At 32.7% G+C, this 17,815-nt stretch overlaps 1 protein-coding gene across 1 annotated transcript in view; it reads left to right on the forward strand.

Annotated features, from left to right (window-relative positions):
* LOC106133903 (uncharacterized) overlaps window positions 1–17,815 on the forward strand; it is an 80,449-nt gene that overhangs the window by 23,679 nt on the left and 38,955 nt on the right. Inside the window, 3 exon segments of the mRNA XM_060953859.1 lie at window positions 441–538; window positions 6,770–6,893; window positions 15,691–15,776. Of these exon segments, the coding sequence (XP_060809842.1) occupies window positions 464–538; window positions 6,770–6,893; window positions 15,691–15,776 (285 nt within the window). The 5' untranslated portion in view covers window positions 441–463.

Genomic DNA, 17,815 nt, shown 5'->3' on the forward strand with positions numbered 1-17,815 from the left:
TCAATGACTTCACTACACTGGTCCTCTTAAACCCAGTTATATTATAAACTAGCTGTACCCGCCACTTTGTTCGCGTGGAATAAATATTATGGGCATCATTGAAACCCTCAAAGATTAATAATTTTCCCCGCTTTTTTTTCACATTTACCATTATTTCTTTCCTCCATAGTTGCAGCATGATGTTATATAGCCTAAAGACTTTCTAGATAAATGGTATATTCGACGTAAAGAGAATTTTTCAATTCGAACCAGTAGTTCCTGAGATTAGCGCGTTCAAACAAACAAACTCTTCAGCTTTATAATATTAGTATAGATGTTAAAGTAGACACAAAGAGATGTACTCTTTGTGTCTACTTTAACATCTATACTTCACGCCAGAGGAAGCACAGGCGAAAGCTTATCGTATATACGAGTATATTGACAAATCCTTATTGTTTCAGGCAACTGGTGGGCGTCAGGCAAGATGGCGATCATCCAGTCTTGCTGCTGCTGGCGAAGCCTCCGCAAGGGTTGCTATGCTTCAGCATTGTACACCATGGTATTCCTATACTAAATATTTGATTAAATGGTGCTTTTCTAGGTGTGGTTTGACACTAATATTTAGGTTGCAGAAATCTTCTGGTTCTGGTCACGTCCTCACTTCTCTGGCGAGAAGCCTCAGGTGTACTCGCTCTATGTAAACTGATGTAATGTATACTACAACCATTTCTCTTTAATCCATCCAATCCAATTTCTGCGTTATCTTTAGGAACAATGGTATGAGAGAGCTACAGTTAGTTATTAAACAAAAATTGAATAGGTACGCTTTGCGTTATAAAAGAAATCAATTTGTTTTGAACAAAGAATGTTAGATACAAAAAGGGAATATCAAATACAAATTAAGAACTTTCTGGATATAGACTAAATTTTTAAAATTTTGACCATGTGGTCTTCGAAGAAGACTCAATCCTATATCCTCAATCATGGATTTGAGAAATAATTACATACAAGTATATAGTATATGTTTATCATGCGTTTATCGCCAACGAGGTAGACGAATCCCACAAAAAGATTCATTTCTAGTTTATAAGCCTTATTTATAACTACCTACCATTTTACTTCAAGACAAACTGATTTTATTAAATGGATATGGCATTTTTATCGCCTTATACCACAAAATAGAGCTATAAAAATACATGGCTTTAAAAGTAAATGTCATGATAAAAGTTGTAGTGAATTGACCTATAGTTTATGCTTAGCGATTGTTCTAATAGCTTTGTTATAGAGTTAGGTGTAAAAATATATATGATTTTATTTCATCATCTACAGTGTTACTTCCTAATACAGTACCTACTTATCTAATGTTTTTTCGGAGTGTATATTTGACATAACAGGACAGAAATAAGTAAGTTATAATAATTCTTGATAATAACACAATGTATGCAATTGTATTTTAAGTTTTACCTATCATACTGCCTCGAGGCACGTTAATCTAGATCAGCTCTTGTAAATGTTACAAGTGACAAACTTTAAACATGCCACTTTGATGAATAGGTTTATTTTTTATTAAGCACGAAAGTTTATTCTGTGAGATTGCCAAATAATTCAAAAATATTTTTATTTAGAAATATAATTGTCTCATGCTTGTACAGTGCTGCCATACAATATTTTTGCCATATAACATCTTAAAAAAATAATGAATTAATCTTAGAACGATTACTTGTGTCCAAATTCAATATGAAAAAGTCCCTAATCCGTATATTGATAACTTGACGACGGACAAACAAAACTTGCTGGACAAACAAAAAATAATCAACATTGGGCAGAACTGGCCTGTCTGAGAGCCAATTATCTCAGGGTTTATACGCAGACGTGTTTATCGATGGGATCCCAATCACCCACACAGCTTTGTAGATAACTTTTATGGATATTGCCATTCAATCTGGATTCGTGTATCCAGATTTGGCTGCCCTCCATACAACTTTGATAATTTTTTGGTACGACAGTAACTAATGACCTAAGCAGACAGCTCTTATTAAATAATTTTTGTATTGCTTTTCTTAGAAAATAGAGAAATTCGTTACTGTAGTTATATGGAATCTGGTAATAATATTTCATTATGAAGTAGATTAACCTTTCGACATCCGCTCCAATATCGCGCAGTTACACTTAACATACATACATATTAAGAACTAACTTAAAATTTGTGGATAAAACATACGTGTAGGATTATATTAATGCCTTCTATTTAGTAATTCTTCTTTGGGTTTTCAGTTGGTTTCTCTATCCCAAAGTAATTGCAGAAATCCTTGTTTTGATCATTTAAGTAGAAAAGTCGACTATGAACAAAGTTATCACTTTGTTCATAGTCGAGCTATGGAATTTTCTACTTAACAACCTAAAACACCTAATTATAAATTTCATTTAGAATTAGCCAAATAGCTGAACGTGGCTATTCAGTCTTTTCAAGACTGTTGGCTCTGTCTACCCCGCAAGGGACATAGACGCGATCATATGTATGTATTTAGAATTACTGATTGGATCTATAATACAAAGTTATTTTCTAATTGCATACAAATAAGTGTTTAAATCTTGTTTTGTTTGGTTTAAATATGTCATATAAAATCCGTTAACGTATGGTGAAAAAGTTCAGTGTTCTCTTTCAATGTTTGGAGCCAGACAAATTACTAAATTTGTTGCCGAAACTTTTCAATAGAGAATACAATTTCGATTTGCTAACACTAAAGATATCCTTCAAAGGAATGAGAAACACAAAAGGTCGTTGTGACGATTTTCCAAAGGGTGCGTTCGGAGATAATGAAATGTTACGAACTCATCTGAGCAGAGAATGGCCCACGGGATGTCTCGTCCAATAGGGCTGTTTCGTTGACAAATGAGTGGCTAAAATACTTCATTCTCAATTAATATTTTTTTTAAATGAAACGGCCTTATTTTGAAGTAGGAGTTTCTGATCTCAATTCAATGTGTTCGTCGTCTGTACCGACAACAAAGTATATTTCACTTACAATTTAAAAAGAAATTCTAATGAATAAATTTTTTTGTTCTTCGGTTTTTTTATATGTATCTATTAGTTATCAGTTGTTATCAGTTTTATGATAAGTGATTGCGACATTTCAGGCAACGTTTTTTAATTTATTTTTTAAATGCTTAAGGTTGCTTGGCACACTAGATCACGTCATCTCTAAAATAGTATGTCTCATAAATCACGCGTAAATGTGACTTCGAACAAGAAGCAATTTTGTGAATGCCGTCGCCCCCTGGAAAGTGATAAAACGATTTTGACAGGTGCTTCTAGATAAAGCTTAGAGTTTATTCTTTATTATAAATAATGAGAAATAACATTTGGCATTTAAAATTTTATAAACATAATTATCTACATATTTCTTTAAACATTTTTTTTTTGCCATTATTTTAACTTACTGACTAATATACAAAAAAAAACTAGTAGTTAAATTAAAATCGAAATAGAAATTTATTTAAAAAAAAGTAGATAAAAGGCATTTAATTTAGCTAAAGAATTGATAATTAAAACTTTTGGAAAAACTGTTCTAAAACCAGCTTTCTAAACAAATATCTTTAGCAAATTGGTATAATCCTATTATCTCAGACTTAAAAAGGTTAACTTATATTATCCTTGGAATCTTAAGGGTCTTCATAAATAATCTGTTCGCTCACTATTTAATTCGACAGAGTCCGATCCGACAAGTAAGCAGCTTAACCCGACTAAACCAAAGACTATTTCAGTCTTTGAAGTGTGGAAGGACCCTTAACTCTATTTTTAAGCCACTACACACAGGCTAGTATACATACAGAGCCTCTCCTTCATTGCGCCGCGTTATATATAAACCATTTGAGAATTTGAATGGCCACCGCAGTGGTCTTTGTATTTGACTTCTAAATTCATGGGAACAGTATCTTTAACTTGATGAACTTATTTGGGTATGCCCGCTATTGCAGCCGAGGTAAAAAAACAACAATCCCGTATATTCTGTCCTTTTGTAATTTAGGGAAAGCCTCCCTAAGTACCTAAGCTCATACTTATACGAAATTTTGGCATGTAAGCTCCATTGAACCTACAAAGTTGAAATGTCATTCGAAACTTTGTAGTTAACAGCAGTGTGTGTGCAGTGTGCATTGATATGTCAGTCGGTCAATCAGTATGTCATTTTATGCATTTGATAGAATGTCTAGCTTTTGCAAAGACGGTTGGCTTGAAAAAAGGCTTAAAGAGAAGAAAGGGATTAAGTCTGCGACTCCTTCGACTAGTCAATATGTTGTTTTGTAACTTTGCTGTACACGCGGCAATTATCAATTTAGAGACGGGTACCTATTACGGTATATTAACTTTCTGCATAATGCACAAAAGTAACAATCAGCTAAAAATTAACTGAAATAAATGGATGACCCTTAACTCTACGACAAGACTTAGCTCTTAAATTTTAGAAGAAGATAATTATACTACGACTAACTTTAGGCTTACACGTAGGTGTAGAGACGGGTTCATAAGAATATTTCACCATCTTCTCAGGTAATATTGTGTCTTTTATGTGGCGTTACTCATACTTATTAATTCTATATCTTAGTGGTTGTCCATCATCGGTCACAGCTTATCTTATCCCACAAAACGTGGAACGCACAAAATTCTATTTTATAAGTCGTGAATCTCTTTCAAATATAGCTTTTAGTCCAATAAGAAGAAGGCGAAGCGGCACAAAAGAAATATGAATAATTTCCGACATTCCGTCTGCCCGTCTGGGCATATTGAAATTGAGATAAAGGTCAGATGCTATGCACTCATGCCTCAATTGAAAGAACAAATTTATACGGGAGATTTAATTGGCTGTTCAGGCATTTGTGAGTCGCATTGTTTACCAATCAAAGAATTTATAAATTTTAAAATCTATTTTATTTGAAATTAAACATACATACATACATACATATGTTCACGTCTATATCCCTTGCGGGGTAGACAGAGCCAACAGTCTTGAAAGGACTGAATGGCCACGTTCAGCTATTTGGCTTAATGATAGAATTGAGCTTCAAATAGTGACAGGTTGCTAGCCCATCGCCTAAAAAAGAATCCCAAGTTTGTAAGCCTATTCCTTAGTCGCCTTTTACGACATCCATGGGAAAGAGATGGAGTGGTCCTATTCTTTTTTGTATTGGTGCCGGGAACCACACGGCACGAAATTAAACCTTGTTTAGAAATAGAAATAGAACATTTATTTAAATACTACATAATCTTAATCTATATAAAATTCTTCCGTTACTGTTTGACTGGCAGACAACGCGCATCACTGGATCTAGGAATTTGAAATTTGACGTGTACCTTATATTGTCTAAGGTCACTAAGAGAGGTTTCCCTAAATTTTTACGGGAAAGGCTTTTGACGGAATTTTTTGTTTTTGCTGGCTGCCGCCAGCTTGACCCCTCTAGTCATATAACATACAAGACACATTGATTTAAAAAACATACGGTCGCATTGAGAACCTTCTCCTTTTTTAAGTCCCTTGAAAACAAATCAATCAAATATGTAAATTGATGTAAACACACTCCCGCAGGTTGATGCTATGCAGGATTGAACAATTTGTAAATTTAATTTTTGTTTAGGCTTACTTGGGTCTCCTTTTGTAGGCTCTGCCTCACCCGAAAGGGATGTAGACATGACGTATGTACATATGTTATTTTAGTTTTTAATCATAAAGTTCCTTATTTAATTATTGACATTTAAACTCAACCGAATTTATAAGTGACGAGTTCATTCATAAGCATTACAAAGTACGGGAAATTTAATAAGTTTTCCTCAAACCCCTTAATACAAGTTTTGGTGAGCTTAAATCCTGATTCACAGTATTGAGTATCGCTGTTTGAGTTCGCAAGTAACTTTATGATCGAGCAGCCATAAATATTAGTTGACCGACTGACTTTGGAGATTTATTGACTGCATACAGTTAGATTGGATCGAATGTTGGTGGTTGCTTAAATAGAATTCAGAATAATGTGGAACTAGGTATATAATTAACCATAATGTGTATACATTATGACGCAATTATTTTGTAAACGGTTGTTGGTCTTCCAGATAAAAATTATTATTTATTTGGAAGATAATGTTTCAATGGTTGCTGTTTTAATTTCAGTGTATAGTTTTAAGCATTCATACATAAACTATATATACGAGTATATCCCTGGCGGGGCAGACAGAGCCAACTGTAAAGCAATTACGTTAAATTTTATTCAATTTACAATTTTGCATTAATTAACGGTCATGAATTTTACGATATAATGTATTTATTAACCTTATTCAATAGACTGAGGTTTCATTGCAAAAAATCAATATAATTATATTATTTAAGTCAAAAAAGCATTAGATAAAATTTAATATTGTATTTATATTTAGTGTAAGATCATATTTATTTTGCTTTGCGAAAATTATATAGTAATTTTATTAACGTTTACCGATTTCGCGTATTTAAGAGTAATTGTTATATTTTCTAAGTAATCATTAAAATAAATATGTTATGTTTTGTGTCTGAAAAAGTCAAACCATAATACTAGTATATCACTGCATGCTACGCTATGCTTGGCGGCGCTATAATATACTAGACCCGAAATAAAATAAGTTAGTCATGTATATATTTAATAAGGAATGAAGCAGTATTTTTACATTACTATCGTAACATTTTAACTGAAATTATAAAACTAAGATGCACAGCGATGGATAACCGCCTTTACAGCCTTATTTAGTGTTTAACATGGATTATTTTTCTAGGTTTACTTCTCAGTGACCATAGTGACGATGGGCCATTTCATAGAAGTGGAACAGAGGTATCTCAACGGAGCCATGAACGAGCCTCAGTCGGAGAGCTTCCTTGAGCCGGGGAAGATTACACCCAGTGAGTACATTATATTTTTATTGCACACATAAAGAATGCCAGGTGGGAATAATTTGAGGTCATGGCTAATAGGAAGTGGAAATTGGATTGCAGACAGAGGAGAAATTGTTGATTTTTGATAAATGTAAGACGTATTTATATTTTGATGTAAAATAAATATTCATGACGTTGAACGTAAATTATTCAGAACATAGAAATTCAGAGAAGTATAATAAAAATAAAAAAACGAGTTACTCTTAGCGGGTTTAGAATATGTACGTTCCTATTAATCTAGAATAAATTTGTTACCTCTAAATACTAGTATATTAATGAACACTTTATTTATAAGTCGAAGACGATCTCTAAGAAAATAAAATTCTAGACGAACACGAGTGAAATGCAAGTGTATACATTATTCCGGAACATTAGTTCTATTGTCACAAGGATCCCGTGCCTGCTACGAAAATAAACAGACGCTACGATTTATTCTTCTACATGTTTCGTAGAACCGCTGTTTCGTAGCGCATACACAAGCTACGACAGTCGGTGTTCTACGAAATATCGTAGCAAAGTATGAAAACAATTTGAAAACAGAGATTTCTCGCATCACTATATTTATAAAATACACTTTAACGAACAAACTGATAAGAAAAAATATTTTAGACATTACAATGATAAATTATTTCAGTCGTGTTATTCGTTAAAGCGAAGCAATAAATCCGTCTTAAAATAAATAAAAACACGATAAAATATAATTAAATATCTGTGGAGAACAAAGGCTTGTTAACGAAGCTAGCGGCTAAAAGCCATTAATTAATCTCGAATCGACGCCAACTTAAATTTGTTCCTTCAAATAAGTAAATCTTTAAATTCTTCAACGAAGTTTAACCTTAGACGAATTACCGCAAAGAAAATGTATAATACTCGTATTTCTGTAACTGCCACGTTGAGCTTATCAACTCCGATTAGAATTACTTTTTAAAAAGCTACGTTCGGGTTCGTACATTATTGTTAGCCATTGTTAAGTCTGAATCGTTCTTCATTTCGGAAGTTATTTTAGCGGCAAATTAAACTTTTAGTAGGGACTTGAAGCTGGTAATCATATCAGTACAAGAGGTCATACTCATACCAAATAAAAAATACTAACAGTTTCTCAGAGATTTGTTGCAAAACGACAAAATTTGTTCGGACCTATAATATATTACTTATCGACTTAAAAATAATTGCAGCAATCAAAAATATTTGCTTTATATTAATTGCAGATGACAATTAAACATAACCCTAAAACATGAAAATAATTGGCATCGAAAAACAATTACCGAAAGCAAATTAAATTTTATTTGTTTGTAAGCCAATAAAATAAATTACAATTGTTTTGATGTAAGTATGTAGTTTCATTTCTCGTAATTGTCAATTTATGAAATGTAACAATATAGTTACATTTTAATACAGTTGTTTGTTTGTAGTTGCCAATTTAAATTATTTTACGTATATATAATCACGTATTAATTCCTTACTAGATTATAGAGCCAAAAATTTCGAAAAGACTGGAAGACGTCGTTCAGCTGTGAGTATGGCTTAATGACGGAATTAGGATTCAAATAGTGCCAGGTCGCTAGCCCATAGCCTAAAAAAATCCCAAGTTTATACGCCTTTGATTAGCTTTTGCACGGAAAAAAAATAATCTGCCACAAGTTTCGATTTTTTTTTGCGTACCAGACCAGTATTGAAACTTCACAGAAAGAGCCCTAAACATATTATAATAAAACAATTTCCCACAAAAGCAAATGTTTCCTTAGAACAATGTCCATAAAGAAATTCACTTACTATTATAACATCCTGCCACAATGCTTACATAAACACACAAATGATTCCAGGAAAATATGAGAAACACATTTAGATGGTAAAATTTTCGGTGAAATTACTTACTTGCAAAGTTGTTATTGTAAGACGCTCCTTGAATGTATTAACTTAACTGTATAATATGCGATTTCCCCATAACTCCGCTGCCATGGATGTACATAGGTCCATAGCGCATCCCACGACATCAGTACCATTTTATGGATATTCTTCTTCTTCTTTGACAGCCGAGTTGATCCTCAGGACGTAGGCTTCACTTCGGTTTTGTGCTTTCCTTCTTCATAGCGAACTTGTTTTGACGATGTCATCTCTCCATCTTCCTTTCTACGGCTTACCTAGCCACCTCGACTTTAGTAGCAATTCTTGTGGTTATATCGGTAACTTGCTACCTTATTATGTACTTAGTACGTCTACTTATTGTCTTAATTTTACCACAAAGTATAGATCATGCACTCGATGTATTAAAGGTTTTAATTGTCTTTTATACATATCTCTTAGCTCCAGAAAGTCCCGGCTTAATTAAATAGAATCCTATAAGCACCTTTTGGGCTCTACTCCTGAACAATGTCTGTGTATGGTTTGAAACAATAATACCTTTATCTCTCTCTTTCCTATCATAATCCAATTAAAGCTGTTTATATACATTTTATGACGTCTTTATCCTTATGGGGTAGGTACAGCCAACAGTCCCGCAAAGACTGTAAGACCACGTTTAGCTGTATGGTCTAATGTTGGAATTGAGATTTATATGCTAATCCATCGCTTTAAAGAAGAATCCCAAGTATATTTGTTTATACACATTATAGTGGAAAATTTTACATCCTTGAATACATACCGAACCGAACTTAACCCTAACCCACTTTCTAGGAACACTGCCGCAAATTTCACAAATTTGCATGATACCTAGAATTCGTTTTGCGAATATGATTGAAGCCAATATCGTATTGTGATGAATAATTTATAGCAAACCTAGTGACTGTTTGAACCGTAAATTTATTTGTTTTTTGTTTTCAAAGTGAACAGTGTGTGACAATGAAGGGGAAGGCTTAGAAAATTGAGATTCTTCTTTTTGGCATATATGAATCTCAATCTAACATTAAGTCATATAGCTTAATGAAGCTGAAAGTGGCTTTCTAGTCTTTTTGAGATAGTTATGTCTTTCCCGTAAACGCTAAAACGTGATTATATTTATATGATATTTTATGGGAGCTGACGTGTTACGATGTGAGGTGTTTGCATAATTAGTCGCTCGGCTAATGTCGCCTAATTAAAATATATGAAACCCGTTACTAAGTGATGAAGCGTAGCTGGTAAACAATGCAGAGCCAAATATTCACGAAAATATACATTCGCAATTTTAAATGTGGTGTGGTTCCTGGCACTTTAAAATAGGACCGCTCCATAGCTTTCTAATGGATGTCGTAAAAGACAATTAGGGGAAAGGCTAATAAAATTAGGATTCTTCTTGTAGCCAATGCGCTAGCAACCTGTTCCCTGTCACTATTTGAATCTTAATTCCATAGTTAAATATTACAGGCTGTGGCTTTTTTATTTTTTCAAGACTTTTGGCTAAGTCAGGAACACAGACGTGATTATATATATATATCTTTATAATATTCATTTACTAAAGAACTGCCTGAGTCTACGCCGTAAGAAATTTTGGAACAAAAAATAACCCTGTATTCTCCAGATATCTATACCTGATCAACTTAGTCTATATCTTATTACAAGTCAAGAAATAAAAATTATATTAGGTACCTATTATTATGACAGTAAAAAATGTTACCATTAATATCGCATCTGAAATGGTCAAACACATTTGTCTTTATCAGAGAGCTGTCATTCGCAAACAATAACTACCTTGCGTTTGTTCTAGAAACAGCCATTAAGGGCGCCCAACATAATAGTTACCGCAATTTAACTAAATGACGTCGTTCGGTAGGATTTGAACCTCTAGAAGGTTCTTGTGGATCACGTATTAACCACGAAATATTTAAAATATCTACCTACACTATTGTAATAAATTTCTTTAGAAATACTCGTAAGTTGTGTATAAAGTTTCTATTTAGCTTAAGTAAATTTCTTTTTCTTTTGGTATATAAGCAATCCCGGTTGCTTTCGTCAGCTTTTTAGCAAGATACCCTCACCTAGCATTCATCTCTAAACATATTCCGTAGCCTGAAATATCCATGTTACTTCATGATAATTATCCTTTTTAAAAGAGCTACAGATATTAGCATTCAAAATTTAATTAATTTGAGTTAATGGTAAATTATTGAATTGGAATTCTAACGCATACCTTGAAAAGGGTTTGCTAACGAGGCGGATACCTTAACCTCTCGTCCGCCTTCGACAGTCCCTCTATAACTACCTATTTCCCAATTTTCTATAAATAAACCTGCATGCCAATCACGAACATGTACTTAAATAAATGGCTTTCGATTTTAGAACCAATATTTCTGATAAAATCTAGGGATTTGAGAATATCGGCGCTTGCGTGCTTTATGTGAATGACCCGTTCACAGCGCTGTTCCCGCGTGACTTTTTTTTCCCACTTAAATTCATTAGTTTGATTGTTACTCGATCCTACTATGTACAACTAAGTCTGTTTTAAGCTTCGTGCGTATCAACTGGAATTTTCGTGGGAATTTTTAGGAAAATCGTAAATTTTAACGTGAAATTGCAAGAGACTTCTGAATTTAAAATATATTAAATTTTGGATTGCTAGATTTACAAACAATATTTATAAAAACACACAAACGCTACTCCGGGTTTACTAGAGCGCAATGTGCACATAAACAAGTAAATATTATTAGGAGCTTCATTAATTTTATATCTCAGTATAATTTTCAGGTGATTACCGATTTCCCTTCAATCGGAAATCGCCCGGGGTCTCCCTGGGGAAGGCTTATAAGCACTTGTTATTTTATGGTTACGAAACCCCCTTACGCAATATATGCGAATAAATTAACTATCTTTAATAAAATATACCATTTTTAATATAAGTTAGGAAAATATAGAACACTCGTAGCACGCATAGCAATTGAACTAGTTAAATGTAACTTTTATATGTAACTAGAGGCCGCTCGCGACTTCGTCCGCATGGAAACCCTATCAATCCCGCGGGAACTCTGGGATAAAAAGTAGCCTATGTGTTATTCTGGGTCTTCAACTACCTACATACCAAATTTCATGGTAATCGGTTCAGTAGTTTTTGCGTGAAAGAGTAACAAACATCCATACAAACTTTCGCCTTTATAATAGTAGTAGGATTACTTTTAAAGTAATTACATATAAAAATTACATATTCTACCCTCAATAGATAGGTACTAAACTATACCAGCTAGATGTAAAGGCATGGTAAGGTAAGTTAGGGGTCCCCTATGAGAATTCAGACATTTTCAACAAGAACGGAAAAAATAAGAGTTTGCGCTTCTACAGTTTGGACGAGAATAACGGAATGACTTTGGAACGGGTCATGTGTAGTGAAAATCCGCGAAGCAAGAATATATATTACCACAGGAGCTAGTTTTTATAAGAACATAAAATAAAAATACAAAGATAATGCTTAATTTAAAAGCATTATAGTTTATAGGTCGTTTTGTTGTTTTATATCTGTGCGCACTGAAATATAAGAGAAATTTTTTGAATAAGGTAAAAAATTTGCAAACACTGTTTTAACAATCAACAAACTGTAATTTTTAAATACTTTTCAAGAAAATGCCTCATTTCCTCTTGTCCAAGTTAGCAAATTGTTGGCCTTTTTAACTTTCATTTAAGTAGGTAATTCTCTGACATAAAAATTGAACCATTTAATGTAAATAACATTCATTCGAAAATTTCTTTTCAAAAGTTTTACAAATGATGCTTTTCTTTGTTATGACTTAACAACATTTATGATAATTTTTCCTAATTTGAAGTTTTTGACTTGCTAAGGTTTTAACATAAACTTAACATACCATACTATTTAGACTGTTTACTTAGGCACTCTTCACTCCTTTACAAGGAGATCAAAGAAAAAATTACAAATTTTAAATGTCATTGTAACGTATAGACAATCTTTACAAAAGGGTAAAATATCAACAATTGATGGTATTAAAACAAGAAACTAAAAATCATTAACCAGCGAATGAAAGGATTTAATGAAACTACAAACTAAAATGTTCAGTGCATCCATTAATTATTGTGTGCTATTGGTGCTATTGGCCTTTTCACTACTAATTGAATACGCTGATTTGCTAAGCATGCGTAGATTTCAACCGATCATATGTAATAGATAAACAACATATCTTTGTCATTTAGTTGATAGAAACTATCTTCAGAAATCTAAATAGAATAAAAATTTTATACAATTGATGTCCATGTCAAATATTTAAAGAAAAATAAAATTTCCGGAAAGTATTTGTTTATAAATTATAATATAAATAGCTGTATTAAATAATTATGGATATGAAGTGTTCCATAATATATCTCTCAGTTTTACATTAGATACATTCGACCGTAAACTGAAATATTGCTTGGCACAAAGATTAATACTTTATTGACTGGTAGAAAAAGCACAAGTTTTATAAAAGAGTTTTCAACATTAACTTGTAAAACTTTCGACCTTGAATTAAAATGAGCATGAAATTAGTTGAAAAAGTGTGCTTGCAAATTCAATTTATTTAATTGAGAGTCCTTGAGAGGGGAATGTGGTGACATAACGGTTTAAATGTTAGATTGACATCAGCCTCCCCCATTCGCGTCGGATCCAAGCAATATTTTAGTCAACCGATCGATGTGTTGTAATGCCTTTGTCATCGTCGGCAGATGTGACCCGTCGCCTCATTCTGGCATCAGGTACGGTGACCTTTTTGGGAGGGTCCTCCCTGCAGTTGCCTCCGCCGGCGCCTCCTCCGCGTCGCACTATAGGTAGGCATTCCGAAGTGTCTTTAGCATAGACATTTTCTTTCCCACGTTGTGTTATTAGAACTTTTCGGAATAGATCTTTTCACTATTCTACCACCCAGATCATGCAAAAGATTTAAGTTCCAATCGCAACGCTAAAATCGATTGGCTTACAAACGTCTAAAACGAATCAAAAACTTAAAGGTCTTGCGATTGGATTAAAAGGACCAAGAAGATTAAACTCAGTTAATTATGGGCTGACTCACAAAAGGCAAGGCGTAATAGGTATAACATTATTTGCTAGACTTTAAACGTTAAAAGTATTGGTGCTTTGTTGCCTGCCTCTTGTGATTATTTGTATGTTTTTGTAAATGATTTTACACTTCTTGGACGACACCCAAATTGTAAAGTGTCCGGCACATGGAACTGTAAGGGCACTCTCCATTACTCAAACTTTAATTTTCACGCTTCCAACACAATATCTGAAGTTTCGCCCAACTACGGAAACTTCAGTCGTTTCCTTCACTTTGTTTGATGAAAACTTATTTTAACTTCAAATATTAATTATTAGCATTTGTGAGCTTTTGTGAACGGCTATCGCTATTAATTTTAGTATAAATATTTATTATTTATTTTATGTATAATAATTGCAAGGTTTGTTTAACAATTGGCTTAATAATAATTTTTTTATCATTGATACCTTGTGGTACCAAACCAACGTATTGCAAAAATTGACCTAGTAGATCGGCTAAATAAGCAATATTAAAATACCTTCCTTACCATATATACTTATTTTGCAAAGGTTTCGTCAAGCTTGGAAAATTTAATAACCAGTTACCTCCGAATCTCCCTAAAATTGGAACAAAGAGCAGCCAAATTGTGATGAATAAATTGAGAACGCTTCCTTTTTTACATACCTGTAGTTAGCTTCAAACGACATCTTATTACGCCGAATATTTTCCAAATTTTCTACTAAAATAGATAGACTTGTGTATCAAAGTGATCTACTTCGTTTAGTTGTAATTTACTATTTAACCCAAACCGCATTGAATAGTATTTTAATATAATCGAAAACTGCTTTAAACGTCTTTAAATTGGAAGTAATAATACAAATTTTGAGCATTAAATTGTGATAAAACTATGCACGAAATGACTAAACTTTTAATAAACGAAATATTCATAATGAACAAGTTTTCATTCCTAACTTTATTTCGTTTATCTGTAAATTGAACTTAATTAAAATAGATTTTGTAAATTTTAGATAACTATCTCATTAAGCGCACATTGTGACGTGTACGAATATGCTTTTGTTCTGTCCTGTTTTTTCTTTTCTAAAATTAGTAGAATCCACAGAAATGTGAAACTGCAGGAGGACATGCAGCAAGGGACAAGAAGAACATTAACATAAATATAATTTGTTAAGAAGATTTAGCTCCGATGCCCGACACACGGACAATTTGAAAATATGCAATTTTTGATTGACCTAGCATATGTAGATTTTTATCAACATACAATTTATATAAAGAAACATACATATTTTTGGGGTTTAAAAAACCTTTTATGGTTGGTCATTATTTTAAAAAACATCATTCGAAAGGATGAAGTTATTTTTGAACATCAAAAAAAAAAATCATTTCTTTATTTGATCGTAAACATTTTTAGAATCAATTTTCTTCATGGTCAAAAATTCTGGCTGAAGTTTATTCTGTACTAGATTTTTTGTTCTCTTGAGTCTCCAATGTGCAGTGGGCCACTTATATAAGTGTATCACCTAATGCAGACTATTGACACGTCTTCGATACAAATGCAGGTGATATTTTTTCTATGTCGCCCACTGTACACTCGAGTTTTCATAAAAACGTACTTTCACTATAATATATAATATTATACTAACATTAACAGTATTATTAATTGGTTTCTGCTGTGAAAAACTTAAATGAAAACCTTACAAAAATCGACGGCTAACATAAATTTCAATTACAAAATAAAACCGAAAGTACGTTTGTATGAAAACTAAATAAAATATATTTAAATATCACAATATTGTGCTGAAATTCACTTCTTGTTTCAGTTACCGTGTCGCTGAACATTACTCTGCTGGCTTGCAGTACCCTGGGTCTCATCGCATGCATCCTGCTTATAGTCGGAGTATACAAGGTTGGTACCTAAACGCTTTGTTCGTTACTTATTCCGTATTCTTACACTCAAGGTACACTAGCGAATTTGTAAGGTCGCTTGTAAAAAATAATATTTTTTCGTAATCTTCAACACTACCTAATAAGTTACGAGTAGATTTTGTTATTAATATTTGTGTACAAATATTAAATTTTATGCGACACTGTATTATGCATCTGCATAAACTAAACACGAAATTTCATAATTAATTTTTTCATAACAACATTCTCTATTCACGCTGTTCTCTGTCCTTTAATTCAATGTTACACCGATCATATATAGAATGTGTTGCCTACGATATAAGCTACCTCCTTGTATTAGGAAGGAAATTGCATAAAATTGAATCCAAGAATATGGGCTATCTCCCTGGACGATACACCCTTCATCTCACACCCTATTAGACCGATGATACTCATAGGCACTTAACAAGAGATTTTCTTATAATAGCATCGATAAATTTTTGTGCTTGTTTTGTATTCGATCTCAGATTTCATTTTCCCGTATTTCTTATATCAATCTGTTTCTCGTTTTCAGTTTAATGTTTTTAGCTTTAGCTGTTGTAAGTAATTAAGTTTTAAATAAAGATCATTGCATTGCAAAACATTTTTTTGATGTCCCATAGTGTTACCATAAAATACCAATGTTATGTTTCAGTTTTATTAAGAATTTATACTAGTCAGGCCTAACAACATTAGTATTTAGATATTATTAAAATTAAATTGTCTGTAGCAAGAGGAGTAATGGATTTGCGTGGACGAACAGACGACAAATTGCTGATTTGGTGTTTTAGTTTCTACTCGTAAATGCTTTTATTGGTAAAAGTCCATGTTTTCAAGTCGATTTTTTGATGAACCATTATTTTTGTCTAGTTTTTATGTCAAAGTCATCTAAGTAACACATTTATTTTGAATAGTTTTAGATTTCTTGTATAAAGATAGGTACGATCCCGCCAATACCGGTCTAGTACTTCCAATAACGAAAAGCCCTCATTAATTTGTTGATTGAACAAACTTTTGAATTTTTTACATTCGCACCGGTTTCAACTTTTCACTTGGTGTTAATAATTTTATAAACTTTCGTGCTGATCAGGGAAAAGTAAAAGTTTAGTGTTTGCCAGGTGCTTCTTTTCTGCTGTAGACAATAAAAGTAAATTAAGTAATGTTATGAATGAATTCAGGATTCTTATTTATTCTCAATTCATCCTTGAACCATTCAGCCTTTTAAATTTAGTTCCGTATATTATTCCGGGTTTTAAGTAACAAAGACATGATGTGTGTTGATTTTTACCTGCATGCATGAGCTCTTTCAATATACTGAAAATTCCAGTCTCTGCAGCGAACTACATGCAAAGTCTCTTTATGTGCACAATGGAAATAACTTCCCCGAAAACCTTTTGCATAAAGTTAATGAAAATTCACTCCTGAACCGTTAACTTTTCTAGGAATATGGAATTTTATTCCCTTGTACGGAACGGTGTATGTCATTTAGTAGTAGAACACCTTTTGATGCCGATTTTATCTTTCATTCAATTTATTAATCTTTAAATTCATTTAAAGCCAGTGGCGATAAAATAAATGCTATCAACACAACTTGGTTGATTAAATTAGCAGAAAAATTTAACTGATCTAGGCACAAAGTAAATTCCGAACTAATACGTTGTTCCCGTCAGTACTTTAGGTATTAGGTATATTAAGGTAAATGTAAAATCTGATCGTACCTAAAGTAAAAGAATCGTCAAAATTTACTGAATAACTGTAGACTTTTTAGACATTTCCAATAGGATACAGTTTCTAATTTGAAATTCAATTTGTTCGTCGAAATGAAATTCCAATCACGATATATTTTTGATTGCGGCATTGAGTTTGGTCAATAGAAATACTACAACATGATAAATCCAGAAGGATACCTTCACATTCTTGGTTACCGTCTATATTTAATATTCAGGCTAATAAAAATATAAATATCAACGATAGTAGTAATATTTTCTTAACTTATAATCGTCTTAATTTTCCATATTTTTA

The sequence above is a fragment of the Amyelois transitella genome, chromosome Z (assembly GCF_032362555.1).
Source record: "Amyelois transitella isolate CPQ chromosome Z, ilAmyTran1.1, whole genome shotgun sequence".
Taxonomy (NCBI): Eukaryota; Metazoa; Arthropoda; class Insecta; order Lepidoptera; family Pyralidae; genus Amyelois; species Amyelois transitella.